The following is a 26,742-nucleotide window of genomic DNA, read 5'->3' as shown; positions in this document are numbered from 1 at the left end:
AGCAAGTATAGCAAAAACTGCAGTGTAGTCTGGCAAGCTAGGGTCCAGTGAAGAGTTAAGATAATAGCTTGAGTCCCAAGGGACTCTTCTGTAGCATTCCCTCTTCCTTGGGCACAGTCAGCCTTTTTCCTATTAAGGTTTTCACCTGTGGTGGAATGAGGCCTACTTACATTATGGACGGTAATCATCTTTACTCATAGTCTACTGACTTAAATGTTAATCTCATCTAAAAAATACCATTACAGAAACATCTGGAATAATGTTTGACCAAATATCTAGGTCCAGTGGTCAGCCAAGTTGCCGCATAAAATTAACTCTTGTAAAGGGGAAGGGTGAGGTTAAATTCAGAGGATTTCTCTTCTGTATGTTGTTTTCTTCTGAAGGAAAATCTCCAGTGACTCTATAGTTCTGCTCCCCAAACTAGAGTAGGCGTCTCCCATCTCTCTACCCTGAGATGCCCTGTAGTATGATGGGGATATATGAAGCTATAGGATAAACAGAGCATGTCTTCTTGGAATGTTAATTTTACCTAGGTTTTGAGGGAAAAAGTATACATTTAAAATATATTTAATATTGAGATAAGAATAGAAATATTATGGATAAAAATTCAAAATTCTCAAGATTTTTGAAGCTGAATCATTAGACATTAAAATAGGAGGACATGCTCTCATAAGAGAACATGGATAGAACACTATGAGAAGTTCTGCCTGAGATATGAAAGTAGTATTAGTTCCCTAATATCCTTTTAGTAAAGTTCTAAAATTATAGAGAATTTAAAATAACCTGTGAGCCAGGTGCCGTGGCTCACACCTATAATCCCAGCACTTTAGGAGGCTGAGGCGGGTGGATCACTCGAGGCCAGAAGTTTGAGACCTGCCTGGTCAACATGGAGAAACTCCATCTCTACTGAAAAACAAAAAAAGGAGCTGATTACAGGAGGTGATGCACACCTGTAATCCCAGGTACTTTGGAGGCCAAGGCATGGGAATTGTCTCACATGATAGCTTGAATTCAGGAGGCAGAGGTTGCGATGGGCTGAGATTGCACCACTGAGCTCCAGCTCGGGTGACAGAGTGAGGCTATCTCAAAAAAAGAAAAAAAAAAAAATTCACCTCTGTACCAACTTCTCAGAATTAACAGATATTAACAATTTTCCAGTTTTGATTCATATATGTGTAAAGAAAAAATATGTAGTATATATATAAAACATATATATGGACAGAAACAGGTATATATATATATATATATATATATTATATATATATATATATATATATATACACTTAAAAAAATTACAGATAAAATTTATGTTCCCTTCTTTGGTCCTATTCCTTTCCTTTCAGTCCTATTCTTTTCCCCTGAGGAAACCAGTATCATAAATTTATTGAATGTTCTTCTAGTCTGTGCTTTTAATATTTGTAAATCATATATTGTTTTGTTTTGTGTTTTGAAAAGTTTATGTAGATGATTCTCAGTCCTCATTTTGAGATCTGTGTATTCACTCAGCAAAGATGAATCAAATACCTACTATGTGCTAGACATTGCTCTTGGTGCTGGGGATACATCTGTGAATAAAATGGATAAAAATATCCACCCTTTGGGGCATGCATACTAGTAGGCAGCTTATTTTCTTTATGTGTATAGACACAGTTTGCTCATTTTAATCACTCCATGGTAGTCTATTATATGAATAATTCACATTTCCCCTGCCAGTTCCAGCAATTATCATAAGTGCTGTTAGCCAATATTTCTAGCTGCTTCCTTTGGTGGAACGTAGTATTATATTTCCTGGGTTCCCTGTGTATATTTACTGGGTTCCCAGTTCCATGTGACTTTTTCTGGCTGATAAGATGTGAGCAGAAGTGATATGTATCACTTTTGGGCTTAGCATTTAATTTCCCTCCAGAGTTCTCTTATTTTCCCTTGTTCTTGAAAAATGGCAACTCCAAGATGCTGGTTGAGTCCCTGAGTAACTTCAGGGAGCGTAGCCTACCTGCCAACCCATTATAAATGTATAACATGGGTAAGTTTTAAATCTTTGTTTTAAGTCACTGAGATTTTGGGGGTGGTTATTACTACAAGATAACTATCCTTACTGATACTGTTAGGGACATTTGGTATGTTTCCAGTAGTTATGACGGACAGTGGTACAATAAATATCCTTGTTCTTGTCTCCTTGGACTCACATTCAAAATTTCTTGAGAGTGTTGTTCTTTAGATGCTGCTATGCATGGAAATGGTATCATGGGGGGTTAGTTAAATATAGATTCTGATAGAATAGGTCTGGCTGGGGTCATTCCTGAGATTCTGCATTTTCTGCCACGCTCCCAGGTGATGTCAGTTCTGTTGGTCCAGGGTCTATACCTAGAAAGAGATCAGCTGGATCAGAGAAAGGGTTTACATGTCTTGGATCTTACTGTTGTTCTCTATGGTGATTTCCCCATTTATCCTACCATTGGTATTTTGTGGGAGGTCCTATTACTCTACCTCTTGGTAACATCTATATTGTCAAACTTTTTGGTTTTTGCCAGTCTGATGATTGTGAAATGATAGATCACTATTGTGATTTTTATTTTATTTTTATTAGATTATTAGTGAATTTAGGTTTTAGGCATTTGGGTTTTCTCTCATCTACTTGCTGCCCACTTTTAGGTTGTTTATTGTTTTCTTTTTCATTTATAGGAATTATATACTTTGGATGCCTTTTCTTGTTATTTATTGTCTTCCAGTGCATGGCTTACCTATTAACATTATATAATTAGTAGTTTTTGTTGCATAGAAGTTTTAAGTTTTGGTATAATCAAATTTATTTTGTGGGTTTCAAAAATTTTTGTTTTTAGACATTTTTAAGTTCAGTATAAATAACGGTGTCTTTTTCTTGAACCAGTTGAAAGTAAGTTGCTAACATGACACACTGTCATCCCCAATTACTTTAGTGTGGTTTCCTACAGATAAAGACATTCTTCTGTGCAACCACAGTGCAATAGAGAATGGACATTAGCTTTGATATATTTCTAGCACTTAACTGGCATACCCAGTTCAAGTTTTGCCAATTGTCTCAATCATGTTCTTTCTAGCAAAAGAATCCAGTTCAAATCACATGTTGCTTTTAGTTGTCATGTCTCTTTAGTCTTTTTCAGTCTGGAACTGTCCTCAGCCTTTCCTTGCCTTTCATGACTTTATTACTTTATTACTATTGAAGATTACAGGTCAGTTATTCTGTAGAATGATCTTGCTTTCTTTAAAATTTCTCATCTGACCATCTCTGTTTTTAAATAAGACTGTTTAGATCTTTTACATTTCATACAATTATCAACATATGCATTTAAATCTACTGTCTTCTTATATATTTTCCATTTATCCTACCTGTTCTTTGTTCCTTCTCTGTATTCTTGTATTTTTAAAAATCAATTTCTATATTTCATGTTATTGTTTTATATTTAGTAATGCCCTATTATTTATACCTCTTAGTTTTACAATTTTTCCTTAGTATCCTCAGTGTATTGGTTACAGGTGCCATGGGATAGGGGACTAGGTATAGACACTTAAGTCCCTTATATAAAATGGCATGGTATTTTCATATAACCTACACACATCCTCCTAAAACTTTCAGTCATCTCAAGATTACTTAGAATACCTAACACAATGTAAATGCTATGTAAGTAGTTGTTACACTGTTTTGTTTTATTTGTGTTTTTAAAAAAATATTTTTGATCAACATAGTTGATTGAATTCACAGATCTGCAAACATGAAGGGCCAGCTGTATTTTATTTTTTTCGTGGTTCCTTCTATCTTTACAATGTGTAACTTACAATGAGTCTTTAAATATTACACCAAATCACACACAATGCAAGATTCTTATAATGATATTCTTCCATTTTACCTTTCCTTATGTCATTGTTGTCATGTTATATTCTTCCATTTTACCTTTCCTTATGTCATTGTTGTCATGTTATATTCTTCCATTTTACCCTTCCTTATGTCATTGTTGTCATGTTATTATTGTTATGTTATTATGTTGTAAGACTTGTGACAACACAGTGGCACACATGCTCATTTTTGCTGTAACTTTTAAAGAAATTTAAAAATTAAAGAGAAAAACTCTCATATATTTACCCACATTATTTTAAATGTAGATCCAAGTTTGTATCTGGTATTATTTTTCCCCTTTGGGAATGACATCCTTTAATATTTCTTGTTGGATCAGTCTGCTGGCTATGAATTCTCTCAGAAATACAGTATTTCTGAAAAAAATGTTTATTTCACCTTCCGTTTTTAAATTGAATTACAATTCCTATATTATAACATTCATCATTTTTAAGTGTACAGTTGAATAGATTTTAGTACATTCATGTGGTTGTAACGTCATCATCACTAGCTGATTCCAGGACATTTTCATTACCCCAAAAAGGAATCTTGTACCCATTCCTCTTTCCTCTCTGCCCTGGCAACCACTAATCTGCTTTCTGTCTCCATAGATTTGCCTATTCTGAACATCTCATATAAATGGAATCATACAATATACAATCTTTTGTGTCTGACTTTTTCCACGTAGCATAATGGAAGGTTTTCAAGGTTCATTCATGTTATAGAATGTATCACTGTTTCATTCCTTTTTATGGCTGAATACTCTCTCATTGTATAGATATACTGCTTTTAGTTACCTTTTCATCATTTGATGGACATTTGGGCTATTACCACTTTTCAACTATTAAGAATAATGCTGCTACAAATGTTCATTTACAAGCTTTTGTGTGAGCATATGCTTTCAGGTTTCTTGTGAATATACTTAGGAGTAGAATTTCTGGGTCACGTGGTAAACATTTGGTGCACTTTGTCTCTCTGTATGTTTCATCATTTTGAGGAACTTAGATTCTTTTCCAAAGCACCTGCACCTTTTTATCTTCCCAACAGCAGCATAGATGTTTCCAATTATTGCATAGCCTAGTCAGTACTTGTTATTGTCTACCCAGGCCAGGCATGGTGGCTTACGCCTGTAATCCCAGCACTTTGGGAGGCTGAGGTGGGCGGATTGCTTGAGCCCAGGAGTTTGAGAGCAGCCTGGCTAACATGGCGAAACCCCATCCCTACTAAAGACACAAAAATGAGGTGGGTGTGGTGGTGTGTATCTGTAATCCCAGCTCCTCGGAGGGGCTGAGGCATAAGGATTGCTTGAACTGGGGAGGCTGAGGTTGCAGTGAGCCGAGATCGCGCACTGCATTCCAGCCTGGGGCGACAGAGTGAGACTCTGTTTCAAACAAAACAAAACAAAACAAAAAAACCTTATTATTTGACTTTAATGTAGCCATCCTGGTGGGTGTAAAATGGTATCTCATTGTTTACCTTCATTTTAAAAAAACCTTGATGGATATAGAATTTGAGGTTTATAGTTTCATTAATTCATAAGACATGATTTCATTGTCTTCTGGCTTCTGCAGTTTCCTAGGAGAGATGTATAAGTAGCCTTACCTTTGTCTCCCTGTAAGTAATGTGTCTTTTCTCTAGCCATTTTAAAGCTTTCGTCTTTATCATTTGTTTTCAGGCAATTTGATTTTGTGTACTTTGGTATAAATATGTGCACACATGTGTATATTTATCCTGCTTGTGGTTTGTTTAGCTTCTTGGATCTGTGGGTTTACAATATTCATAAAATCTGGAAAATGTTGACGTTATTTTTCCAAACTCTTTTTTTGTCCTTTTCCCATCACCATTTTGGGACTTCAGTTATATTAATATTTATGTTGGACAGCTTGATTAACCCCGCAGGTGACTTGAAGATCTTTTCTCCCCGCCCCCTCAGTCCTCTCTGTGCTTTATTTGAGGTAGATTTTATGGCTGTGTTCAAGCACATTGATCTCTCTCATTTGCATTGTGTAATGTTTTAGTCCCTTTCAGTGACATTTTCATTTCAGATAATATATTTTTCATGTATAGAAGTTACATTTAGCTTTTTATGTTTTATTTCTTTTATTATTTGTTTCTTTACATACATGTACCTTGTCCTAATTGCTGTTTTTATGTACTCCTTTGCTACTTCTGCCACTTCTGGCATTTTTTTAGATCTGTCTGCAGACTGATTTTGTTTTTCCTGGTTGTATGTCAGTTCTTTGCTTCTTTTCATGTCTAGAAATTTTTGATTGAATAATGAACATTATGTTGATGAGTCTCTGGATTTTTGGGTGCTTTTTTTTTTTTTTTTTTCCTTTAGAGAGTGTTGGTCTTTGTTTTAGCAAATGGTCAGGTGATTGCATATCAGTTTGTTACCTTTGGACCCAATTTTTAAACTCTGCTTAAAGGAGTTTATTCCAGGGGAGTTCAGCTTTACTAAGTAAGACTTGATCCCTCTATAATCTACTCTGAATAGCTCAGGAGTCCCCAACGACTCTTCACTTTGACTGTTCAGAGTTTGAATGTTTATCTGCCTTGTCTGCGATCCTTGAAGTGTTCATCTTACCTTCCCCTGGCTGGTCTCCCACTCTCTCCCTTCCTTCCTTCTTTTTACCTATGCATGTGGAATTTCACTTTCCCTATGCCTGTCCTAGTACTTAGCAGACTCAAGGGAACCCCTGTGTAAATTTCTGCAGTTCTTTTTCTGCATTGCTTTTTTTGGGGAACTCTGCCACACAACTTCAAGCTGCATCAACTTTCCTGAGCTACTATCACTGATTCTTTAAGTCAGCAAGGCTGCTGAGTTCTGTTTTAATTTTTTTTCTGGCTGTGCCCATGACCTAGAAGTCAACTTTAGGTAGATAATCCTGGTGATTATTAAACTCACCTTGTTTGTTTCCCTTTTTACAGAGATAGCAGTTGTATGTTGCCTGATGTCCAATGTCTGCAAATGACTGTTTCATATATTTTTGCCAATATTCTACTTGTTTATAAAGTGAGAGATCATGTCTGTTCCTTGTTAGGCTTTTGTAGCTGGAAGTCTGGTTTTTTTTTTTTTTTTCAAGCTATAAATACTGATTTTTCTATTGCATTTTATGCTCCCTGGGGAAAGACATCTGAACATCTTTCTATCTCTAGTGCACAGAAGAGATTAAATATTTGTTAATGATGCTCTTTGATTAGGAGTGACACTAATGTTTTTCTGTGATGAAAGCTTTTATTTCATATTTTATCATACTCTGAATTTTAAAAAATTTCTTATAGATAGTTGCAATTTGCTTTCAAGCATCACTTCCTAGAATTTTAGAAACCATCGCTGTGAAAGAATTCCATGCTATGGCAAGAAAGTACCAGAATTTATTTTGCTTGGAACCAATATATTTCTTCTTGCTTTAGCATTCAACCATGTCTGTTTTCTGATCATGGTTATTCAGTTTGTAGGATTATTTAGAAACTCTTTCCCTGCCTTCTTCCCTTTTATTCTCTGCTTTTATTTTCTTTACTTTAGTTCTGATTGTATCTCTGTTAAGGAGCCTGCGTGAGAAGAGGGGAGAGAGTGACCACACATGCAAGTGAAACTTAGGAATTTGTCTTTTGATTCAGTTTTAATAATGTTTGGAGATTGTCAAAAGTACATCAAAATCTACTTTTGGATTTCTGTGGTCACTGGACACAATTTTTTTCTTTTGGTGCCTGCTATACAGGTGTTAGTTGACTGTCATTCTTTAACCTGTCATGGATATTGAAATAGACTAGACATTTGAATATTACTGATTTGTTATAGTTAAAATGTGACTATGCTGGGAAGGGACAATGGGGAAATTGGGTGACATCTTTTGTTTCCAGGAATCACTGGGTTTTGTACTAATTAGCCTTGAAAAATGTGGAGCTATTTGACAGACCAGATGTTTTCAGCATGAGCCATGCGTCTCATCAGTGAATGTGCCTTGCATCTGCAGGCAACATTGTTGAATTCTCCTCATTCTATAAACAATGTTCCAAAATATAACTAAACCCCAAAGTGTGTTTATCTTTTTGGCTTAATTTCTGGCTTTGTATCCATTCTAAAGTTTCTCTCTAGAGGAATTGCATTTTATTGCACATAGCTCTTCATACCTAATTGTAGTATAAACACCATTCTGTTTACACTAAACCATGTGAATTGTATTGTTTTTGAGCCTGTAAAATTTTAATAAGAGCAATGATTTCAGATTTAACTATATTTGTACTTTTATTTCTATATTTAGGGAGAATAAAACTTTCTTCCCTCCATTTACTTGAACAAAGACTTTGATTTTTTGGAACACATGAGGGAAAACATTAAAAAAAAAAAAACAAAACAAAAAAACAAAAAACCCAAGTAAAACCAGTCTCTAGTCTTTAGCATTTGTGGTACTAAATTCATTGGAGCAAGAAGAGTTTAAGTATTTGCTGTGAAAATCATTCTAAAATAGAGCTATAAGTCTTTTTTCTTTATAAGGATGGAATTGAATTTTTCCTATACCAAATATATCATGGGAAACATGGAAATTAGGAAATTAAAAGTATGAAGGAGAAAATTATTACTCGTAATATTGCCATCCAAAGGAAAAATATCATGGCTAACATTTTTGTATTTATTTTTCTCATTTTGCTCTCTACTTTTGTGTGTGTGTGTGTTTCCAGTGATATATATCTCATATATGCATACATGTTCATAATTTATATGTGTAAATATTTATAATTTTGAAGAATATTATGATTATACTTGTAAGATCTATTTTTTTTTTTTTTCAATTGGAGCACCATTCCTGGAGGTACTGCAATGCCAGGTTGATGCATGGAGGGGACTAAATAAGTTCCCATTTTATCTCCCTGCTGCAAAAATCCATTTAATAAATATTGTCCTCTGATAAGAGAATGTATCAGATATTAAACTGATAAGATATATCAGATATTAAATTTGATCTTAGCCAAAAGGCCAAGAGGCAATGAGATCTATTTTTTGAAATTATTTTCATTCAACAATATTGTAAACATTTTGCTCTTTTATTAGCCTTTTACTACTTCTTTTTTTTTTTTTTTTTTTTTTTTTTTTTTTTTTTTTTTTTTTGAGACGGAGTCTCGCTCTGTAGCCCAGGCTGGAGTGCAGTGGCCGGATCTCAGCTCACTGCAAGCTCCGCCTCCCGGGTTTACGCCATTCTCCTGCCTCAGCCTCCCAAGTAGCTGGGACTACAGGCGCCCGCCAACTCGCCCGGCTAGTTTTTTGTATTTTTTAGTAGAGACGGGGTTTCGCCGTGTTAGCTAGGTTGGTCTCGATCTCCTGACCTCGCAATCCACCCGTCTCGGCCTCCCAAAGTGCTGGGATTACAGGCTTGAGCCACCGCGCCCGGCCGCCTTTTACTACTTCTTATTAGACATCTAGGTTAGTTTTTTTATTTGCTAACATAAATAATTCTATAATTCAAGAGGCTTATACGTACTGCTGTGCATCTTTTTTTTTGTTTGTTTGGAAATGCAATTGCTTAAAATAATTGTTTTGCTAAAATTCTTCATTGAAAACTTGTGTCATTAATAAACACTTGTTTGTCAGCCGGCTGTGAATTCCATTTATTGAAACCCCTGATGAAACACATTGTCTTTTAAGAAATCTTTGGCAGTTTGATTTGCATTTTTTCACATATCAGTTAAATATTTTTTTTTCATGTGTTGACTCTTTTTGGTTCTTTTGTGAACTTTCTTTGTTCATTTTTTTTACAAAAACAACTCAAGTTTATTAATCTTTTTTTTTTTTTTTTTTTTTTTTTTTGAGATGGAGTCTTACTCTATCACCCAGGCTGGAGTGCAATGACGTGATCTCAGCTCACTGCACCCTCCGTCTCCTAGGTTCAAGCGATTCTCCTGCCTCAGCCTCTTGAGTAGCTGGAATTACAGGCTCCCACCAACATGCCCGACTAATTTTTGTATTTTTAGTAGAGAAGAGGTTTAATCTTGTTGCCTAGGCTTGTCTTGAACTGACCACAAGTGATCTGCCTGCCTCAACCTCCCAAAGTGCTGGAATTACAGGCGTGAGCCACCACGCCCGGCCTGTTAATCTTTTAGGTACACGTTACAAATAAAGTTTACCAGTTTTTCCCTTTATTCTTACGTTTTTTTGCACAACTTATTTCGTTTTTGCCTATTCAGCTTTATTAATCTTAATTTTATTTGTCCTCTTATGCGTATAGAAGCCTTCCTATTAGACAAATATCATCCCTTTTATTATTATGGAATGTCCTTCTGTGTTACTAGCAATATTTGTTGGCTTAAAGTCTTTTGTATCTTGTATTAATACAGCCATTTCAGCTCTTTTGTGGTTCCTTTTTTTTAAAAATTTTTTTTTTTTGTGACGGGTCTCACTCTGTTACCCAGGCTAGAATGCAGTTGCCTGATCTCAGCTCACTGCAACCTCTGCCCATTCAGGCTTAAGTGATCCTCCCACCTCAGCTTCCCAAGTACTTGGGACTACAGGTGCATGCCACCACACCTGGCTAATTTTTTGTAATTTTTTTGGTAGATATGAGGTTTTGCCTTGTTGCCCAGGCAGGTCTCAAACTCTTGAGCTCAAGTGATCCACCCACCTTGACCTCCCAAAGTGTTGGCATTGCAGGTGTGAGCCACTGTGCCCAGCCTTATGATTACTTTTTTTTATGGCATATCTTCTTTCCCTTTTACTTTCAACCTATTTGTATCTTTGAATCTAAGTGTGTTTCTTGTAGACAATATGTAGTTGGATCATGCTTTTTAAGTCCTGACGATGTTGGCCTTCCAATTGGATTGCTTAGTTCATTCTCATTTAATGTAATTATTGATATGGTTGGATTTTGTTCTTTGTTTTCTATATTTTTAATTTTTTTTGTTTGTTTTTGTTGCTTCTTTACTGCTTTCGTGTTAAATATTTTTAGTGTACTGTTTGAATTCTTTTGTTGATTTTCAAATGATATATATTTTTGATTTTTTTAGAGGTTGCTCTGTGGATTATAATATGCATCTTATCACAGTCTACTGGAGGTCATTGCTGATATAAATTTGGTATAATATATAGTAGTAGTTTTACTTCAATTAGCTCCATTTCTTTCCTACTCTTTTGTGCTGTTATTATTAGATATATTACACGTATATATTTTGTAAACCCATTGATACAGTATTATGATCATTGCTTTAAAATATTTTATCTTTTAAAGACGTTAAGAAAAGAGAAAAAATATTTTTATTCATCTTTCATATTTAGCATGTATTTACTATTTCCCATGTTCTTCGTTTCTTTCTGTGAATTCAAGTTACCATCTGCTGTCATTTCCTTTCAGGCTTCCTTTAGTATTTCTTGTAAGGCAGGTCTGCTAGCAAGGAATTTTCTGTCTTTCTTTATCTGGAAAGGTATCATATTTCACGCTGATTTTTAAATAGTCATCAGCTAATGATTGGTTAGAGGTTATGCTCAAAAAACTTGAGTAAGGTTTCCAGTCTTTGCTAATGCGTTTGTATGTGGGTTAGAGACTACATTAAAAGCAGTTTTAAAGTCAGCTTAAACTTTTACCTAGCTTCTTAGTTTTCCCATGTGCCTGTCTACAGCCTCCTAGTCAGCCAGGGATGTGTGGATTGCTTAGACCCTTTTAGATGTTGCCTAAAGGTATGCATAGCCTCTCAGCCAGCTAGCAACTTGCAGAGAGTTTATCAAGCCCTTCTGTGGGTCTTTTATTTCTATGGTTTACCTGTTAAATTTCTGGTTAGTCCTTTGGTCTGTTGCTTGCCCCAACCCAAATTGTAACTTTTGACCAGTAGAGCTGGAGACTTTTCTTATTTATTGATTTATTTGTTTGTTTGTTTGTTTATTTATTATTTGTTTTTATTGAGTTCTCTACTTTCACTAACAGCATCTCTCAATATGGGTTTTTTGCCCTCTGCTCCAAATTATGTCAGCCCCTCATCTCAGGAAAGCTGCTGATTTTCATGACTAGCCATGGCCAATGAACAGGGGTGGAGGAATTAGAAGGGGAGAGTGATGGAAGTAGCTCCAGGCAAGAAAGCTACAGAGTCCCACTGTTGAGCAGTTATTATGAATAAACACTTCTTGACTTGTTGTTCTCTTTTGTTTAGTTTCCAGAACCCTGAAATAGTTGTTTTGGATAGTTTACGTTTGTTTTCTTTGGATAGAAGATTTGCCAAGCTTTTCTGTGTGCCATAGTTGGAAGTCTAGCCTTGGATACTTCATTTTATAGGATGAATTTTTTTTGGCATTGAGATGATCATTCTTTATTTCCTTTTATTTCTCTTTTTTTAAGACTGAGTCTCACTTCGTCGTCTAGGCTGGAGTGCAGTAGCGTGATCTCGGCTCACTGAAACCTCCGCCTCCGGGGTTCAAGTGATTCTCTGCCTCAGCTTCCTGAGTAGCTGAGATTACAGGCTTGCACCACCACGCCCAGCTAATTTTTGTATTTGTAGTAGAGATGGGGTTTCACCGTGTTGACCTGGCTAATCTCAAATTCCCGGCCTCAAGTGATCCACCTGTCTTGGCCTCCCAAAGTGCTGGGATTACAGGCCTGATCCACCATGCCTGGCCCCTTTTATTTCTCTTATGTCAGTAATTTTATTGGTAGCTATTTTAAGTCTTATGCATTCTTTGGATAAAATCTTTTTTTGATTATAATTTCCCAGTCTTTTAAAGTATGTATTAATTTTTAATAATTTGAGATTCTTTTCACCGATGTTCTCATTAAAACTTAATGCTGGATTTGTCTTAATGCACAGTGAAAACCAATTCAGGCTAGACATTTTGCCTAACCGTAAAGAAAACTGAGTGAGCTAAAGGTGATCAATTCCTTTCGTAGGCATTATCCTGCACTGAAAACTCTGGAACATCTAGAGCATACCTACCTGCCTCAAGTAAGCCACTATCGATTCTGCAAGGTGATGGTGGACAACATCCCCAAGCTTCGAGAAGAAATAAAAGATGTTTCTATGTCCGATCTCAAAGACTTTCTGGAGAGCATCCGTAAACATTCAGACAAAATTGGAGAGACTGCCATGAAGCAAGTAGGTCTTGGGTTTATGATAGGTTGGCCAGTGGCTTATCAGTATTGAGTTAAACACAGGTTTCTCTTTGCCAAGTATCTAGTTGTTTCTTATCATTTTAGGGAAGTCCTTCATATTTATGGGAGCACATGATTAAAAATGTTTTCATTTTTTTTTTAACAGAGCAATGGACAATTATATTGTTTTGCTCTGTAGATGTTGAGTAAATATTGGTCAGTAGTAATGGTTTACATTGAGGTTACGAAGAAATTTTTCTATTGTTTGTATACTTCCCTTGACTTTGTGTGTAATTTGAAGCTCTAGATATTTTAAAATTCTCCTTCTAGTTAATGACCTAAATTGTACCACATGTGTCTTTGGTTGATTATTTACTACATAAGCAAGATAGCATGTTATATATGCATATTTCTGATATTAATAGGTGTCAGTGAAAAAAGGCTTATTGGGAAATGCTTTGAATTATGATCAAAGAAAAGGATTTATTAACAGCTTGTATATTAATAAATATGTTACCAGTATTTACGTTTGTTAAAACATTTTCATCTCTAAGTCACCAAAGTCACAAGGAACATCTAAATTTCTTTTTTTAAATTATGAATGAAAGGTCAGTAATGTTTTACAATGGTATTTCCTCACTTGAAATTTGTCACATTGATTTTACGAAAAATTTTTAGTATACCTGATGATGTAGCATACAGCAACAAATACAAGAGTCAGTTGTTTATGGAAAGTACTTTTTGTTTCTGTAAACAATAGTGTTCTTGAATAGATCATTTGTAGTTTTTATCATTCTGTGAGGAATGAAGGAATAGGTTATATTTCAAATCATATTTTAGGTCTTGACTAGCCTTGATAATCTATTCAGATGTCTATTTGATCTATAATATCTATTTGATCCTCCAAAAGAGATTCTCCAGTTACCGTTTCCTCAGGAAATACAGATATTTCCCCTTTCTTCCATTAAATTCTGTCAGTGTTCTACTTCACAAAGTGCAGAGTTTAAAAGTAGATGATAAATCTGACAGAGATAATTGTGTGGTTTCATTGTTTATAGTGGTGAAGAAACAAAATTAATCAGTGACAATAGACCTTTGCATTGCTGGGTACATATTTTGAATACAGGAATGAAGCTATCTTCTAAGATAAGTCTTTATTGTGGTTTGCTCAGTTTTTCCTAAGCTTTTAAAATATAGGAGAGTATAGTACAAAGCCTCTATCTATGGAAGCTGCCTTTTTAAAAATTGCTTTTTCTGTGCCTCTGCTTGAGAAATTAATTTGCTTCCCTTTTGATGAAAGAGGAAGCCATGAAGAATATTGCTTTATTTAACGTGAGGCTAGCTGGGCTCATTCCTCAATTATCTGAGGAAATTAAGACCAAGAAGAGGGAAGTAACTTGCTCAAGTTCAAACAACTTGTAAAGGTCAGATCCTGCATTAGAATTCAGGTTGGGTTGAAATGAATTTGTCTACTATGATACTCAATCTGTGTGAACTATTAGCTGTTTTCTCTATTTTTGTCATATAAAGAAATGATGAAGATATCCAGGACTTTTAATTAACTGAGAAATCTTTATTTCTCCTGTAACATTTTTCATCTCAGGATCCTTGAGTAAAGATATGTTAACACATTAAAAAATCTTTTGTAGTACCTAGAACGTAAGGAAGATAGGAGAGAGAAAATACCATGTACTTTGTACATACTAGGTGTTCAATAAATGTTTGAATTCCCAGATAAGAGGGAGAGGAAGTGGTTTATTTCTCACTGCCTCAAGCCCAAAACAGTGTTTCTGGTTTGTGATGGTTTTCTTTGCAATGGTGATTTAAGGACTTAGAATCCTCCCATTGTATGGCTCTTCCATCTTTAAGATGGCTTTGAAGATTGCTTCAGAAGGAGAAAGACCAAAGAGTGTTGCATGTGGGAGGGTCTTTAAGGGCCAGGCATGGATGCCACATGTTACTTCTACCCGTATTCTGTTGGTCTGAACTTAATTATATAGCCATACCTACCTGCAAGAGAGGCTGGAAAATGTAATCTCACTCATTCTCTAACAGGAGGAGGATATAGGTTTGATGAATAATAGTATCTGGCACAGTCTACCTTCTGGTGATCAAATATCTTTTCATTCTTTCTCTCATACATAGAACACACTCCTTCCCTAGGGGACAACAGTCCAATGGCCCATGTAGTCATTACATCCATCTCAAACTCTAGTATCTTCCAGGGATGCTCAACCCTCTCCATAAGATTCAGCCATGGCTCTTCATGAGCTGGTAACTACTCAACTAAAATTGCAAGTTATCTGCACTGGTGTCTCCTCCCACCCCCAATATACAATGAAGAAGCTAGAATAAAATAATTATAACAAAACCTTTTATTTAGAAAAGGGAAGAATGGGAGACAAACAATATTCTCTGCTTCATAACAAATCATATAAATCTACTTAGGCAGGCCCTAGGAAGTTCCTCTGCTCTGGTAGTAGGGGAATTTCCTTGCTTAGACCTTGATTCCCTGGAAGGAACTCCTTTGCTCATTGTTCTCTTGAGCTCCTAGCTGCACACTGGCTTTTACTTGTTTATATGTGTGTGTGTATATATATACTTTATATGTGTGTATATATATATATACTTTATATGTGTATATATATACTTTATATATATTTTATTTTTTATATATTATATATATTTTAAATATATACTTCTGAAGTAGATGCTGGGAAATATACGTTCCTTAGAAGGCATACTTCTCTTTCTCTCTATCTATATATCTGTATCTGCAATTGTGTCTACATTTACATTTATATATGTCTTTTACTGCCTGCTTTTTCCTTTTTGCCTGAGGGTTGGTTTAAGGTTCTGAACAAACATTTATTAATATTTAGTCCAGATTTGTGTTTTTTTGACATTATCGTTCCCTCAAAATGTAGGCGTCTTATCTTTTTCTTTCCAATAGGTTCTGTGAGGACACCATACTCACTGTTCTTCCCTAAATATAATTTTCAAGAATGATTTTGTTTTTCTTCTCCTCTCTTTGGGGAAGTAGTGGAGGTTGGGGAGCATAGCCCTTGCTTCATGCTTCTTTCTCAGTTTGATGGCCTTACGTTGAGGTGACGTGAAACAGTGGGTGGTAAGATCATGCTTGAATCTGACATCTCTGCCTCAGAGTTGAGTCACTTTGTTGAACTAAAAGCCTTCCTGGGACTTTATTGCATAAGCCTTTACTATTTGTTTTTTCTCATACTGTTTAAGATCTGTATATGTTCCCCTTTTAACCCTGTGAGGCCTATGTTTCTGGGACTACTTCTGTTCCCTATAATTTCAGTCTGCAAATGAGCTAATACTTTTCTGAACTTACTATTTTTATGCAGTACCTTGCCAAAAGCAGAAAGTAAATACCAGTGTACACTATAACTCTCACTCTTTATTTACTTATAGTGCAACAGGCCCAATAGGGAAGTGATATGCCTATTCACCTATTATAGGTTCCAATTTTACTAGTTATTTTGCCACAGTATTATAGGGCTTTTCAGCCTTTTAACTTGTTAAATATATGTTCTTACTGCCCACTGCCTGACCACTAAACCCATGTCTTTTATTTTTTTTTTTGGGGGGCGGGTAATACCATATTCCAACACCTGTTTCTGTATTCCTTAAATAATGTTCCCTGCTGTAACAAACTCTAAAATCTCATAATAGAAATTTTATGTTTTGCTTATGTAAAGACCAAAATGCATGTCCCTGGTGGCTGACTTTCAAGAGATCTAGGACTCTTCCACCTTGTGGCTTTCAAGGGTACCACAGAAGGGGAAAGAGAGTAAGTAATGCCTGGAGGTTTTTTAGGGATGAAGCTTATAAGTGGCACGTCTCACTTCTGCCAATATTACATTGGCCAGAGGCCAATCACTGCAAAGGAGGGTCGGAAGTATACTCTAGCCGTGTGATCAGGAGAAAGAAGAAATAGGCTTGATGAATAGCTAAGCTAGTCTCTGCCATAACCTGCTATCATATAGCCTAGAAAGATAAGTATCTTTCACGTCTCTTGCTTTTTCTTCACAATCTTATCTTTTCATCATTTTCCCTATGTGTTTGCCTTCTAATTTATTAATTCGGTTTTTAGCTTTGTCATTGCTGCTATTTAGGACTTTATTATTATTTTTTAGTCCAACAGTCACAGTTTTGGCTTTAAAGAATTTGTTCTTGTTCTTGTATTCCTCCTGTATCATGGTAACTTCTTTTTTCAAACGTTTCTAAGTATGCTTCTTTAGAATTGTATTGAGAAAACAGACTTGAAAGTCTTACTTAATATTGATAGTTGGTCTGGGCTCTTCTAGAAATTATGTAGGTGACTGCTTTTTCTTGGTGAGCATCCCTCTTTTTATTCTTCTACCCAATGTGTCCTGAGGTGCTGCAGTGATCCATGGGTGAACTTTGTCCTTGATACTGTGGAGCCAGATTGGTACATTGGCTTCTTTTTGGGATATACCAGCCAAAACATCACTAACTGGTTCTACCCAAATTAAACTTGAATGAGTAAATTAAGCTCTAATAATTTATCTGAGATTATAAACTCAAACTGTTTGTTGTTCAATTTTATTAAAAGATAAAACACAAAAAATACTCTTTGAGGATCCTCTGAAGCATATGTGGCTTGTGCATTCTTCTGTATGCAAGGTTTTATATAGAACTTTATCATTAGGAAGCTCTTTTTCTTTAATTGCATGTGGTCTAAAATCTAAAGGTCTTTAGATAGAACTTTATCACTAGGAAACTCTTTTTCTTTAATTGCATGTGGTAAACAGAATTCTAAAATGTCCTCCAGAATTCTTGCATGTACATCCAATAAAATCACCTCTTCTTGAGAGGGTGGGCTTGATCTAATCAGAGGAGATCCTTTAAAAGAGGGCCAGGAGGTCAGAGATAGAAGATGTTAGAAAGATTCAGTGCTCCAGCAGATACTCTATTGTTGGTCTTGAAGAAACAAAGTGCCATTTTGGGAGAAGGCCACATGGCAGGAAACTGTAGGCAGCCTTGAGTTGCTAAAAATGATCCCCACCTGACAGCCAACAAGAAAATGGGGACTTCGGTCCTACAGTCACAAGGAACTGAATTCTGCCAACAACCTTAATAAGCTTAAAAGAGGACCCTGGGTTCCAAGTGAGAGAGATCCCAGCAGTGATTGACACCATGGTTTCAGCCTGGTGAGACTCTGAACAAAGGACCCAGACCCAGTAGTAATACTGGCATTCTAAACTCCTGATCCATGAGTTAACTCTGAGATAATAATTGTGTGTGGCTTTAAGTTGCTAAATTTATAGCAGTCTGCGACTCAGGAAAAGAAAACCTATACTCTATTATTTTGGCCTTAAATAGAATTACTTAAAAAAACTTGTACATTGATGTGTTGCCTTTGGATCTAGGAAACAATTGTATAGTTTCATTTAAAATGGGGTCTACCTAGATGTCTCTCAGTCTTCTGTCTTTCTTCCAATATACCCGGGAAGCTGCAGAAAAATAAGAAAATGTACAAGGTCAATCATTTAGCGAATCTGAGGAGGAGTTTCAAAATTGTCCATTTTACTGTTAGTATTGTACAGTAGTCCACACTTATTTATGGTTTCACTTTTAATGGTTTCAGTTATCCAGAGTCAACTGTAGTTCAAAAATATTAAATGGAAAATTCCAGAAATAACAATAAACTTCAAGTTGTTCACCATTTGGAGAAGTGTGATGAAATCCCCTGTTCAGTTCCACCTGGGACAGAATCATCCCTTGGTCCAGCGTATCCATGCTGTATATGCTACCTGTCCTATCCACCTGTTAGTCACTTAGTAACCCTCTTGGTTATCAGATTTACTGTGGCAGTATTGACTGCTTGTGTTCAAGCAGCCCTTGTTTTACTTAATAATGGCTCCAAAGTGCAAGAGTAGTGATACTGGCATATGGTTATAATTGTTCTATTTTATCATTTATTATTATTTATTGTGGTTAATCTCTTCCTGTGCTTAGTTTATAAATTAAACTTTATCATAGGTATATACAGTTATATAGGCCATGGTACTATCCATGGTTTCAGGGATATATGGGGGAACTTGGAACAAACGTTCTGTGGATAAGAGGTAGGGGGGCTACTGTAGTGAATTTTAAGTTTATTTTCAACAAATCTTTTAGGTTCTCATATTGCATTTGTTGTTGTCATTTTGTTTTTAACATGGTAGTAGATTGAAAGCATTTAGTGGACATACATGTGGGTTCTGCCATGGGAAACAGAGCCATCTTTAGAGCAGTAGAAAACCCCTCCATTTTATCCTATTCCATTTTCTGTGTTGATCTTCTTCCTATGTGCTTCCAAAATACTGTGTGTATCTTATTTTGGAACTGCGACTTTAGTTTGAAGTGATTAAAAAAAAAATCCTCAAAAAGTTCTTTGTTAATTGTCAACTGTTTTCTAGTTTTCCTTAAATTTTTTTCTGGATTTCACTTATTATGGAATTGATTTGTACAGGAGAGAAGATCTGTACTTCTTATTTTGATTAGTTTGCTTTAGGCTTTGTGGGACTAAATAACATTTATAATGTAATCATTCTGTGTGAGCCCTTTAACAGGGGAAGGATTTATTTACTTTTACAATTCTAACTTGCCTTTGCCAGACTATATGGGTTATGCAACTGATTTAAGGAAGTGAACTAATTGCCTATAAAAGATATTGAAGGTTCCTAGGCATTATTCCTTGAGTAAATGGGTAAGATTAGTTGTCACCATGGTCCTTTCAAACCTTTACTTTCTTTGGTTAAGTCTTCACTACAGCAAAATTTACTCTTTAATGTATGGCGTAGAATATCTTTTGACTTAGATCTGGCACAGTACTATTGACTGAGTTCACATAGTCCATGTATTCACCACTATGTAAAAGAAGTGTTGTTGAAGCCTCTTGTATGCTAGATATTATGCAAAACATGCACAGAGTGTGGTCTTTGTTGTCAAAGAAGTTGGTCTGGTGTTCCTGGATTTACTTTCTTTTCTCTTTTCTTCTTGATTTTGATAGTTGTATGTTTGTACCAATTTTTGCTTCTTACTCTTTTGCCTAAATGAATGGTCTGGGGGTAATGTGGGATCTCATTTTTAAACATTTTTTTCTGCTTGCCTTAAAAAATTATTTGTTTTACATATGCTTCTGAAATATTTTGAACCTGACTTCGATGAAAAAGCACACATATATTATATGACCATTAAATTAAAAAGATCAGTGTCTCTTTACTGATACTGAGTTGGGGTGAGAGAAGAGAAATAATTTATTCCTTAAATCTACTTTATTTTTTGTTCATTTAATTGGTTTTTTGGCTCCCCACAGAAAGCAATATTTTTTAAATCTAGTTTAAAGACAGTATGGCAGTTTGGTTTCTGTTCTTTAGGGTAAAAAGGAACTTGGCCAGGTGCGGTGGCTCACACCTGGTGAAACCCCATCTCTGGGCACAGTGGGTGGTGGTACCAATTGTTCACAACTCCATTTTCTTATTGAACAATTGCAACTACATTTCTCTGTGAGTGTTTTTAAATAAACTTATTTTGGACAGTATGAGCTTTGGGAAGGGAATTTATATACATGACTTTAAAAGATTTTCCTTATTATTTTCAGATTTCAATGTTAAGAAATAGTTTTTTTTTAAAGCTATATTTTCAGTGATGGCTTTAATGTCAGTGAGAAACCAAACCCTATATCTGTTCTCATAAGCAATCTAAACCATAGAAAGTAGTGAGACTTAAATGCATCTTTTTATTTTATTCTTAGAAATTTGATTTTGGTCTTGAAGTGGCAGGTGCAAAATACAAAAACAAAGATTAGAAAAAATAAATTAAAGAAAAGAAATTTAATTTTGGGCTCTTGGCCTTTCTATAGTCTCTTCAAATAATTTCATGAGTCTGGTGATTGTGTTTCTCAGTTACGTGGTTAAGCTATACATTGAGCTCAGTATTTTGTCATCTTCCTCTGTTCTGATACTTACTTCTTGGTGTGAACAATTGAGTTTACTGGTGGCTCTAGTTTCTTTTCAGCAACCTTAGACCCCTGCCACGTGTGCGGAATGTAGTGAAGCCAAGTTTGAGGTTGGATCTGGAGCCCTCCGACAATCCCTGTGATGTGCAGTCTAGCCTGGATTTCTTCCTGGCCCTGGAGAAACCCAGTTGAGAATTCCTAGGATTGCTGTGCTCATAGCAAGTGCTTTAGTCTTGTCCTCTGCCAGATGTTTTCTTTACTGGGCATGAAAACACCATCAAAATAATGCTAAGAGAACTGAAATATAGAGAAATAAAAATAAGCAAAGAAGAAGAAATATTCAAAATGTTCAGGATGGCCAAAGCAGTAGGCCTAAGGATGATCTAGAAGAGAGAGAAATCTAGCTTACTTGTGTTTTCTCATATCCTTCTACATCTTGAGAAGAAGTTTTAGCAAGTAACCCTGAAGTAGTTTTTTTTTTAAATTTTAATTTTAATTATAAGCTGTACTTGGTGGCTGATGTCTGTAATCCCAGCACTTTGGAGGCTGAGGTGGGAAGATCACTTGAGGCCAGGAGTTTGAGATTAGTCTGGGTAACATAGTGAGATTTTGTCTCTACAAAAAAAAAAAAAAAAAAAAAAAAAAATTAGCTGGGTGTGGTGGCACAAGCCTGTAGTCCCAGCTACTCAGGAGGCTGAGGAAGGAGGGTGGCTTGAGCCCAGGAGTTTGAGGCTGCAGTGAGCTGTGATTGTGCCGGTGTAGTCCAGCCTGGGTGACAGAGCAAGAATCCATCTGTTAAATTTTTTTAATTTAAATTACATGTAGTAAAGTTCACTTTTCTTTGGTGTATATGAATTTTAAAACATGTATAGACTCATATAACCACTACTGCAAACAGGATGCAGAGAATATTCTATCACCTTCTAAAATTCCTTTATACTACTCTTTGTAGTTAAACCTTCCTTTCATTTATAATCCCTGGCATACTAATCTGTGTTCTCCACCTCCATTGTTTTGGCTTTTCTAGAATATTGTATAAATGGAATATTATGGGTAAATGCAACTGTTTAGTATCTTGATTAGGGTGGTGATTGCACAACTGTATGCATTTGTCAAAACTCATAGAAATGTATACACAAATGTAAATTTTACTGCATGTAAATTAAGGTTTCCATCAGCTTTCAGTTCTGTTACTAAAGGATCATGCTGGAATATATGAAGATTCATGAGTGTTTTAATAATATTTTAAACTGTGCAGGATTGCGATTCCACTGTCCTAACATGTCATTGCTGTTTTTCCTTGTCCTTTCCCTGTCTATTATTTATATGTTTGCCTTTCCTTGTGTGAGTTTCTGTCATGTATAGTATTGGGAACTTGTTTTTTTCCATAAAAGGTTTGAACTCTTTTTACAATAGAGACTCTTATTTTGTTTCAGGATGTTAATATTTCCCTAGTCTGGGTTTTTTTTTTCTAAATTTTTTTTTTGAAAATTTAATATTTTGTAGAGTCAAGTATATTGATCCATTGTGAATTCTTTAAGCACATTTCCAAAATAAAAACAAATGCATGTTGTTTGTTTTTATCCTTTCAATAACTATTTTATTTCTTCCTTTTATCTGCTATATATTTCTTTTCCTCTGTAGCATTAATGTCTCTTTCTCACCTAATTTTGATTAGCTCACTCACTCATTCATGAAATATGTATTGAATATTTATAATATGTAAAATACTATGGTAGGCATTATGTTATTCAATTCAGAAACACAGGAACTTTGTTTTCTAATGAAAAATAGAATGGGTGCAGTGGCTCATGCCTGTAATCCCAGCACTTTGGGAGGCTGAGGCAGGTGGATCACGAGGTTAGGAGTTTGAGACCAGTCTGGACAAGATGGTGAAACCCCTTCTCTACTGCAGATACAAAAATTAGCTGGGTGTGGTGGTGTGCACCTGTAATCCCATCTACTTGGGAGGCTGAGGCAGGAGAATCACCTGAACCTGGGAGGCAGAGGTTGCAGTGAGCTGAGATCACACCACTGCACTCTAGCCTGCGTGACAGAGCAAGACTCTGTCTCAAAAAAAAAAAAAAAAAAAAAAAAAGAAAAATATACATAAATAATAGGAATATAAGGTAGAAAATGCTAAGTGCCATGGAAGAAATAGAGATAAAATGTTAGAATTTAGAAGGATGAGAAATTTCATATAGCTGTATGAGATATTCCAGGTTTAATAATAAGGTGTATTTGAATTAAATCTGGATATATAATGTTCTAGTTACTATTTCTGCGTAACAAATTATCATAAAACTTAGTAGCTGAAAACACCAACAATTTTATTATGCTTATAAAATCTGTGGGTCAGGAATTTGGTAAGGGCACAGTGAAGATCACTTGACTCTGTCCCCAAGATGTCTGGGGTATCAGCTGGGATGACTTTAATGCTGAGAGGGGCTTAGGCTTGAGAGCTGGAATAATTTGGGGGCCCCTTCCTTCACAACTCTGGCACCTTTGTTGGGATGGCTTAAAGACTAGAATTGCTGACTTGAGTGCTTACACATGACTTTTCCTCACAGCATGGAAATATCCCCAGTATGGTTGAACTTCTTATGGGCTCCAAGCATAACGTGGAAGCTTTATCACTTTCTTTGACCTAGCTTTGAAAGTCGTGTTATAGTGGTCAAAGCAGTTGCAAGACAGCTATAGTCAAGGGAAGGGGTCATAGACACCTATCTCTTCATAGGATGAATGTCAAAGAATTTTGTGGCTGTTTTAAAAAATCCATTCCACGAGGCCATGGTCTGAATGTCTTCCTAGGCTAAAGGAGTAATGTAATGATAACAAACTACAGAAAAGTAAAAGTCTCTGAGAGATCATCCAAGGCAGAGTTTCAGCTGGTAGTAGTTACCCAAAAGAAATAAGACAGGTTAGCCTGGACAGGGTTAGGTTAGCCTGGACAACTCTGTCTCTAAAAAAAAAAAACAAAAAAAAAATTACCTGGGCGTAGTGGCACATGCCTGTAGTCCCAGCTACTTGGAAGGCTGAGGCAGGAGGATCACTTTGAACCCAGGAGATGGAGGCTGCAGTAAGCTATGGTTGCACCCAACTGCACTTCCACTGGGGTGACAAAGTAAGACCCTGTCTTCAAAAAAGAAGGTAAGTTAACTTTTCAACTAGACATTTACATTCCTTATGTCCTCTTGTCCCAGCCTCCTGACCATGACACACACACACCTTTCAGCTGTTTTTTTTTTTGGCGGGGTGAATGACTCTGGGAAAGTATTTCGTTGGAAAGTGATTATTCTCCTCCAGAAATCTGTTCACAAATGTCTTCTTGTGAATATCATGTGTGTTTATCTGTCTTGTTTAGTGGTTTGCAAAGAATTATCCAGAAGGGATGCATTCATGTAGTATTAATAAAAGTAAAGAAGGACGACCAAATTTTTAAAAATATCTTGTTAAAACAATAAATATGTAGCATATTTTCTAGGTAACTGATACATTTTATTCTTCTATCCCAATGAAGTTTGGTTTATTCTTTTCTCTGGTCATTGATAATGAAGTGGATCAGAAATATAGGCTGGGAAGCACATTCAACAGGTAATGAGGACTACCAGAAAATTTAATTAATTATTATTAGGCTACTCAATGATTGGGAATGAGGCATTTTTCTTATTCCCTCTTGTTTAGGATCTCAACAGAGAAATGAATCCATAATCCAAAACACAGAAAAGTTAAAATTTTGTAAATGAAAAGAATTTTGTAGGTCTTATGGCCACCTAAGTTGTTCCTTTTTACAGGGGTGTGTGTGTGTGTGTGTGTATGTGTGCATGAGTGTGCGTGCAGAGGAGGAAAAATTATTTTCAGATTAGGACAGTTGTTTGAGGAGATAGGAAAGGCTTTGTCAGGTTGAGGTGCTTACTTGCCCATGTGTGTGTATGTATGCATGTGTGTATGAAGTTAGCCAACCATTGAGCTCTCCGTGTGTAGTTACCCATTAGAACAGAACAGTGATAATGGATCTTTATTTGAACTTTAAAGTATTTGTAAATTTTTGAAAACAGAAAATATCATTTTAGAAGTACTGATGGCTTGTCATGGGAGATAATTGCCTTCTGTACCAGTGAGAGGTTAATTGGACGAGAAGTAGAACATTCAAGAGCCCTTGTTTTTAAAAACAGTTTGCAGTGCTGATGGTTAAGATGTGTTCTGGCGGCCGGGCGCGGTGGCTCAAGCCTGTAATCCCAGCACTTTGGGAGGCCGAGACGGGCGGATCACGAGGTCAGGAGATCGAGACCATCCTGGCTAATATGGTGAAACCCCGTCTCTACTAAAAAATACAAAAAACTAGCCGGGCGACGAGGCGGGCGCCTGTAGTCCCAGCTACTCGGGAGGCTGAGACAGGAGAATGGCGTGAACCCGGGAGGCGGAGCTTGCAAAAAAAAGATGTGTTCTGGCTATGGCACACCACCATAAAGAATGTGGACTTTAAATTACACAGGACTCACTTGCAGAATACTAGGTGACAAAGTAGCTCTGGGACAGGTATTTGGAGGAGGGAAACCTGTAGGCAAGATAGACTCCAGGAAGTAGAATTCCTTATGATAATCATTTACTTACAGTTTCTTGAGGACATGAATCTGAATTGATTTCATCTTTTTGTTTCCACAGAACCTAGGTGTACTGCCTTGCTTTTCTTTTTTGACATATGCATTTAGGGACAGAGACTCTCCATGGATATTTTAAGAGTTTTAATATTTTCCCACCTTTCTTAGGTGATTAATTTGCTGATGAAACCTGTGACTATTATATTCAAATTTGATATCTCTAGATTCAATTTATCTTTGAAATTCCAGATGAATGTTTTTCTCTTAGGTACAGTTTTTTTTTTTTGGAAGATGGAGTCTTGCTTTGTCACCAGGCTGGAGCACAGTGGTGTGATCTCAGCTCGCTGCAACCTCCGACTCCCTGGTTCAAGTGATTCTTTTGCCTCAGCCTTCAGAGTAGCTGGGATTACAGGAGCCTGCCACCACGCCCTGCTAATTTTTTTTTCTTTGTATTTTTTTTAGTAGAGACGGGGTTTCACTGTATTAGCCAGGATGGTGTCGATCTCCTGACCTCGTGATCCACCCGCCTCGGCCTTCCAAAGTGCTGGGATTACAGGTGTGAGCCACCATGCCCGGCCTGTAATCAATGAATTTTAAACGTACAATTTCGACCCCATTACTGATTGAACAAATGAAATATTTTATATATGTGTTGAGGAACTCACTGTAACTTCTAAACAGAGAAGAAAATGAGGCAAATAAAAAAAGTGGAATTCACGTGACAGCTCTTAGCTTAGTAAGTAGGAGATTGTCTCTAAATGTATAGATTTTTCTGTTCTTCAATTTCCTTAAGAAATTTGATCAGGATGAAGAAAACTAGGAAGAGCCCTTACTCTTTCAAAGTCTTCTAGTCTGGTGGTTGACACAGATAACTTGGTGTGTGTGTCTGTGTGTGTGTGTGTGTTTCTGTGGTCTTTGTATCTAATAGGATACAGCCATCCCTCCAAATCCACTGGTTCAGCCAATGGCAGATAAGAATATTTGTACAAAAGCAAAACAATTAAAAAAAAAACAATAAAAATAATACAAATAAAAACAATACAGTATAACAACTTTTTGCATAGTTTTTACATTGTGTTAGATACTATAGGTAATCTACAGATGATTTGAAATATAAAGGAGTATGTACATAGGTTATATGCAAATGTTACACCATTTTATGTAAGGGACTTGAGCATCCACAGATATTGGTATTTGCAGAGAAGTCCTGGAACT

At 36.1% G+C, this 26,742-nt stretch overlaps 1 protein-coding gene and 1 non-coding gene across 3 annotated transcripts in view; one reads left to right on the top strand and one right to left on the bottom strand.

Moving 5' to 3' along the window:
* Nucleotides 1-26,742, top strand: part of EXOC6B (exocyst complex component 6B) — a 739,232-nt gene that overhangs the window by 107,212 nt on the left and 605,278 nt on the right. For both annotated transcript variants that reach the window (XM_033175069.1, XM_033175068.1), the window contains exon 6: nucleotides 12,736-12,940. In XM_033175069.1, the coding sequence (XP_033030960.1) occupies nucleotides 12,736-12,940 (205 nt within the window). The remainder of the gene's footprint in view (nucleotides 1-12,735; nucleotides 12,941-26,742) is intronic.
* On the bottom strand, nucleotides 8,664-8,861 carry LOC117063189. The gene has a single exon (XR_004428795.1). It is a non-coding gene; the product is annotated as a U2 spliceosomal RNA (small nuclear RNA).

Source organism: Trachypithecus francoisi, unplaced genomic scaffold (genome assembly GCF_009764315.1).
Source record: "Trachypithecus francoisi isolate TF-2019V2 unplaced genomic scaffold, Tfra_2.0 Lachesis_group17, whole genome shotgun sequence".
Taxonomy (NCBI): Eukaryota; Metazoa; Chordata; class Mammalia; order Primates; family Cercopithecidae; genus Trachypithecus; species Trachypithecus francoisi.
The sequence above is the reverse complement of the archived record's forward strand: the minus strand, read 5'-3'. Positions and strand labels throughout refer to the sequence as shown.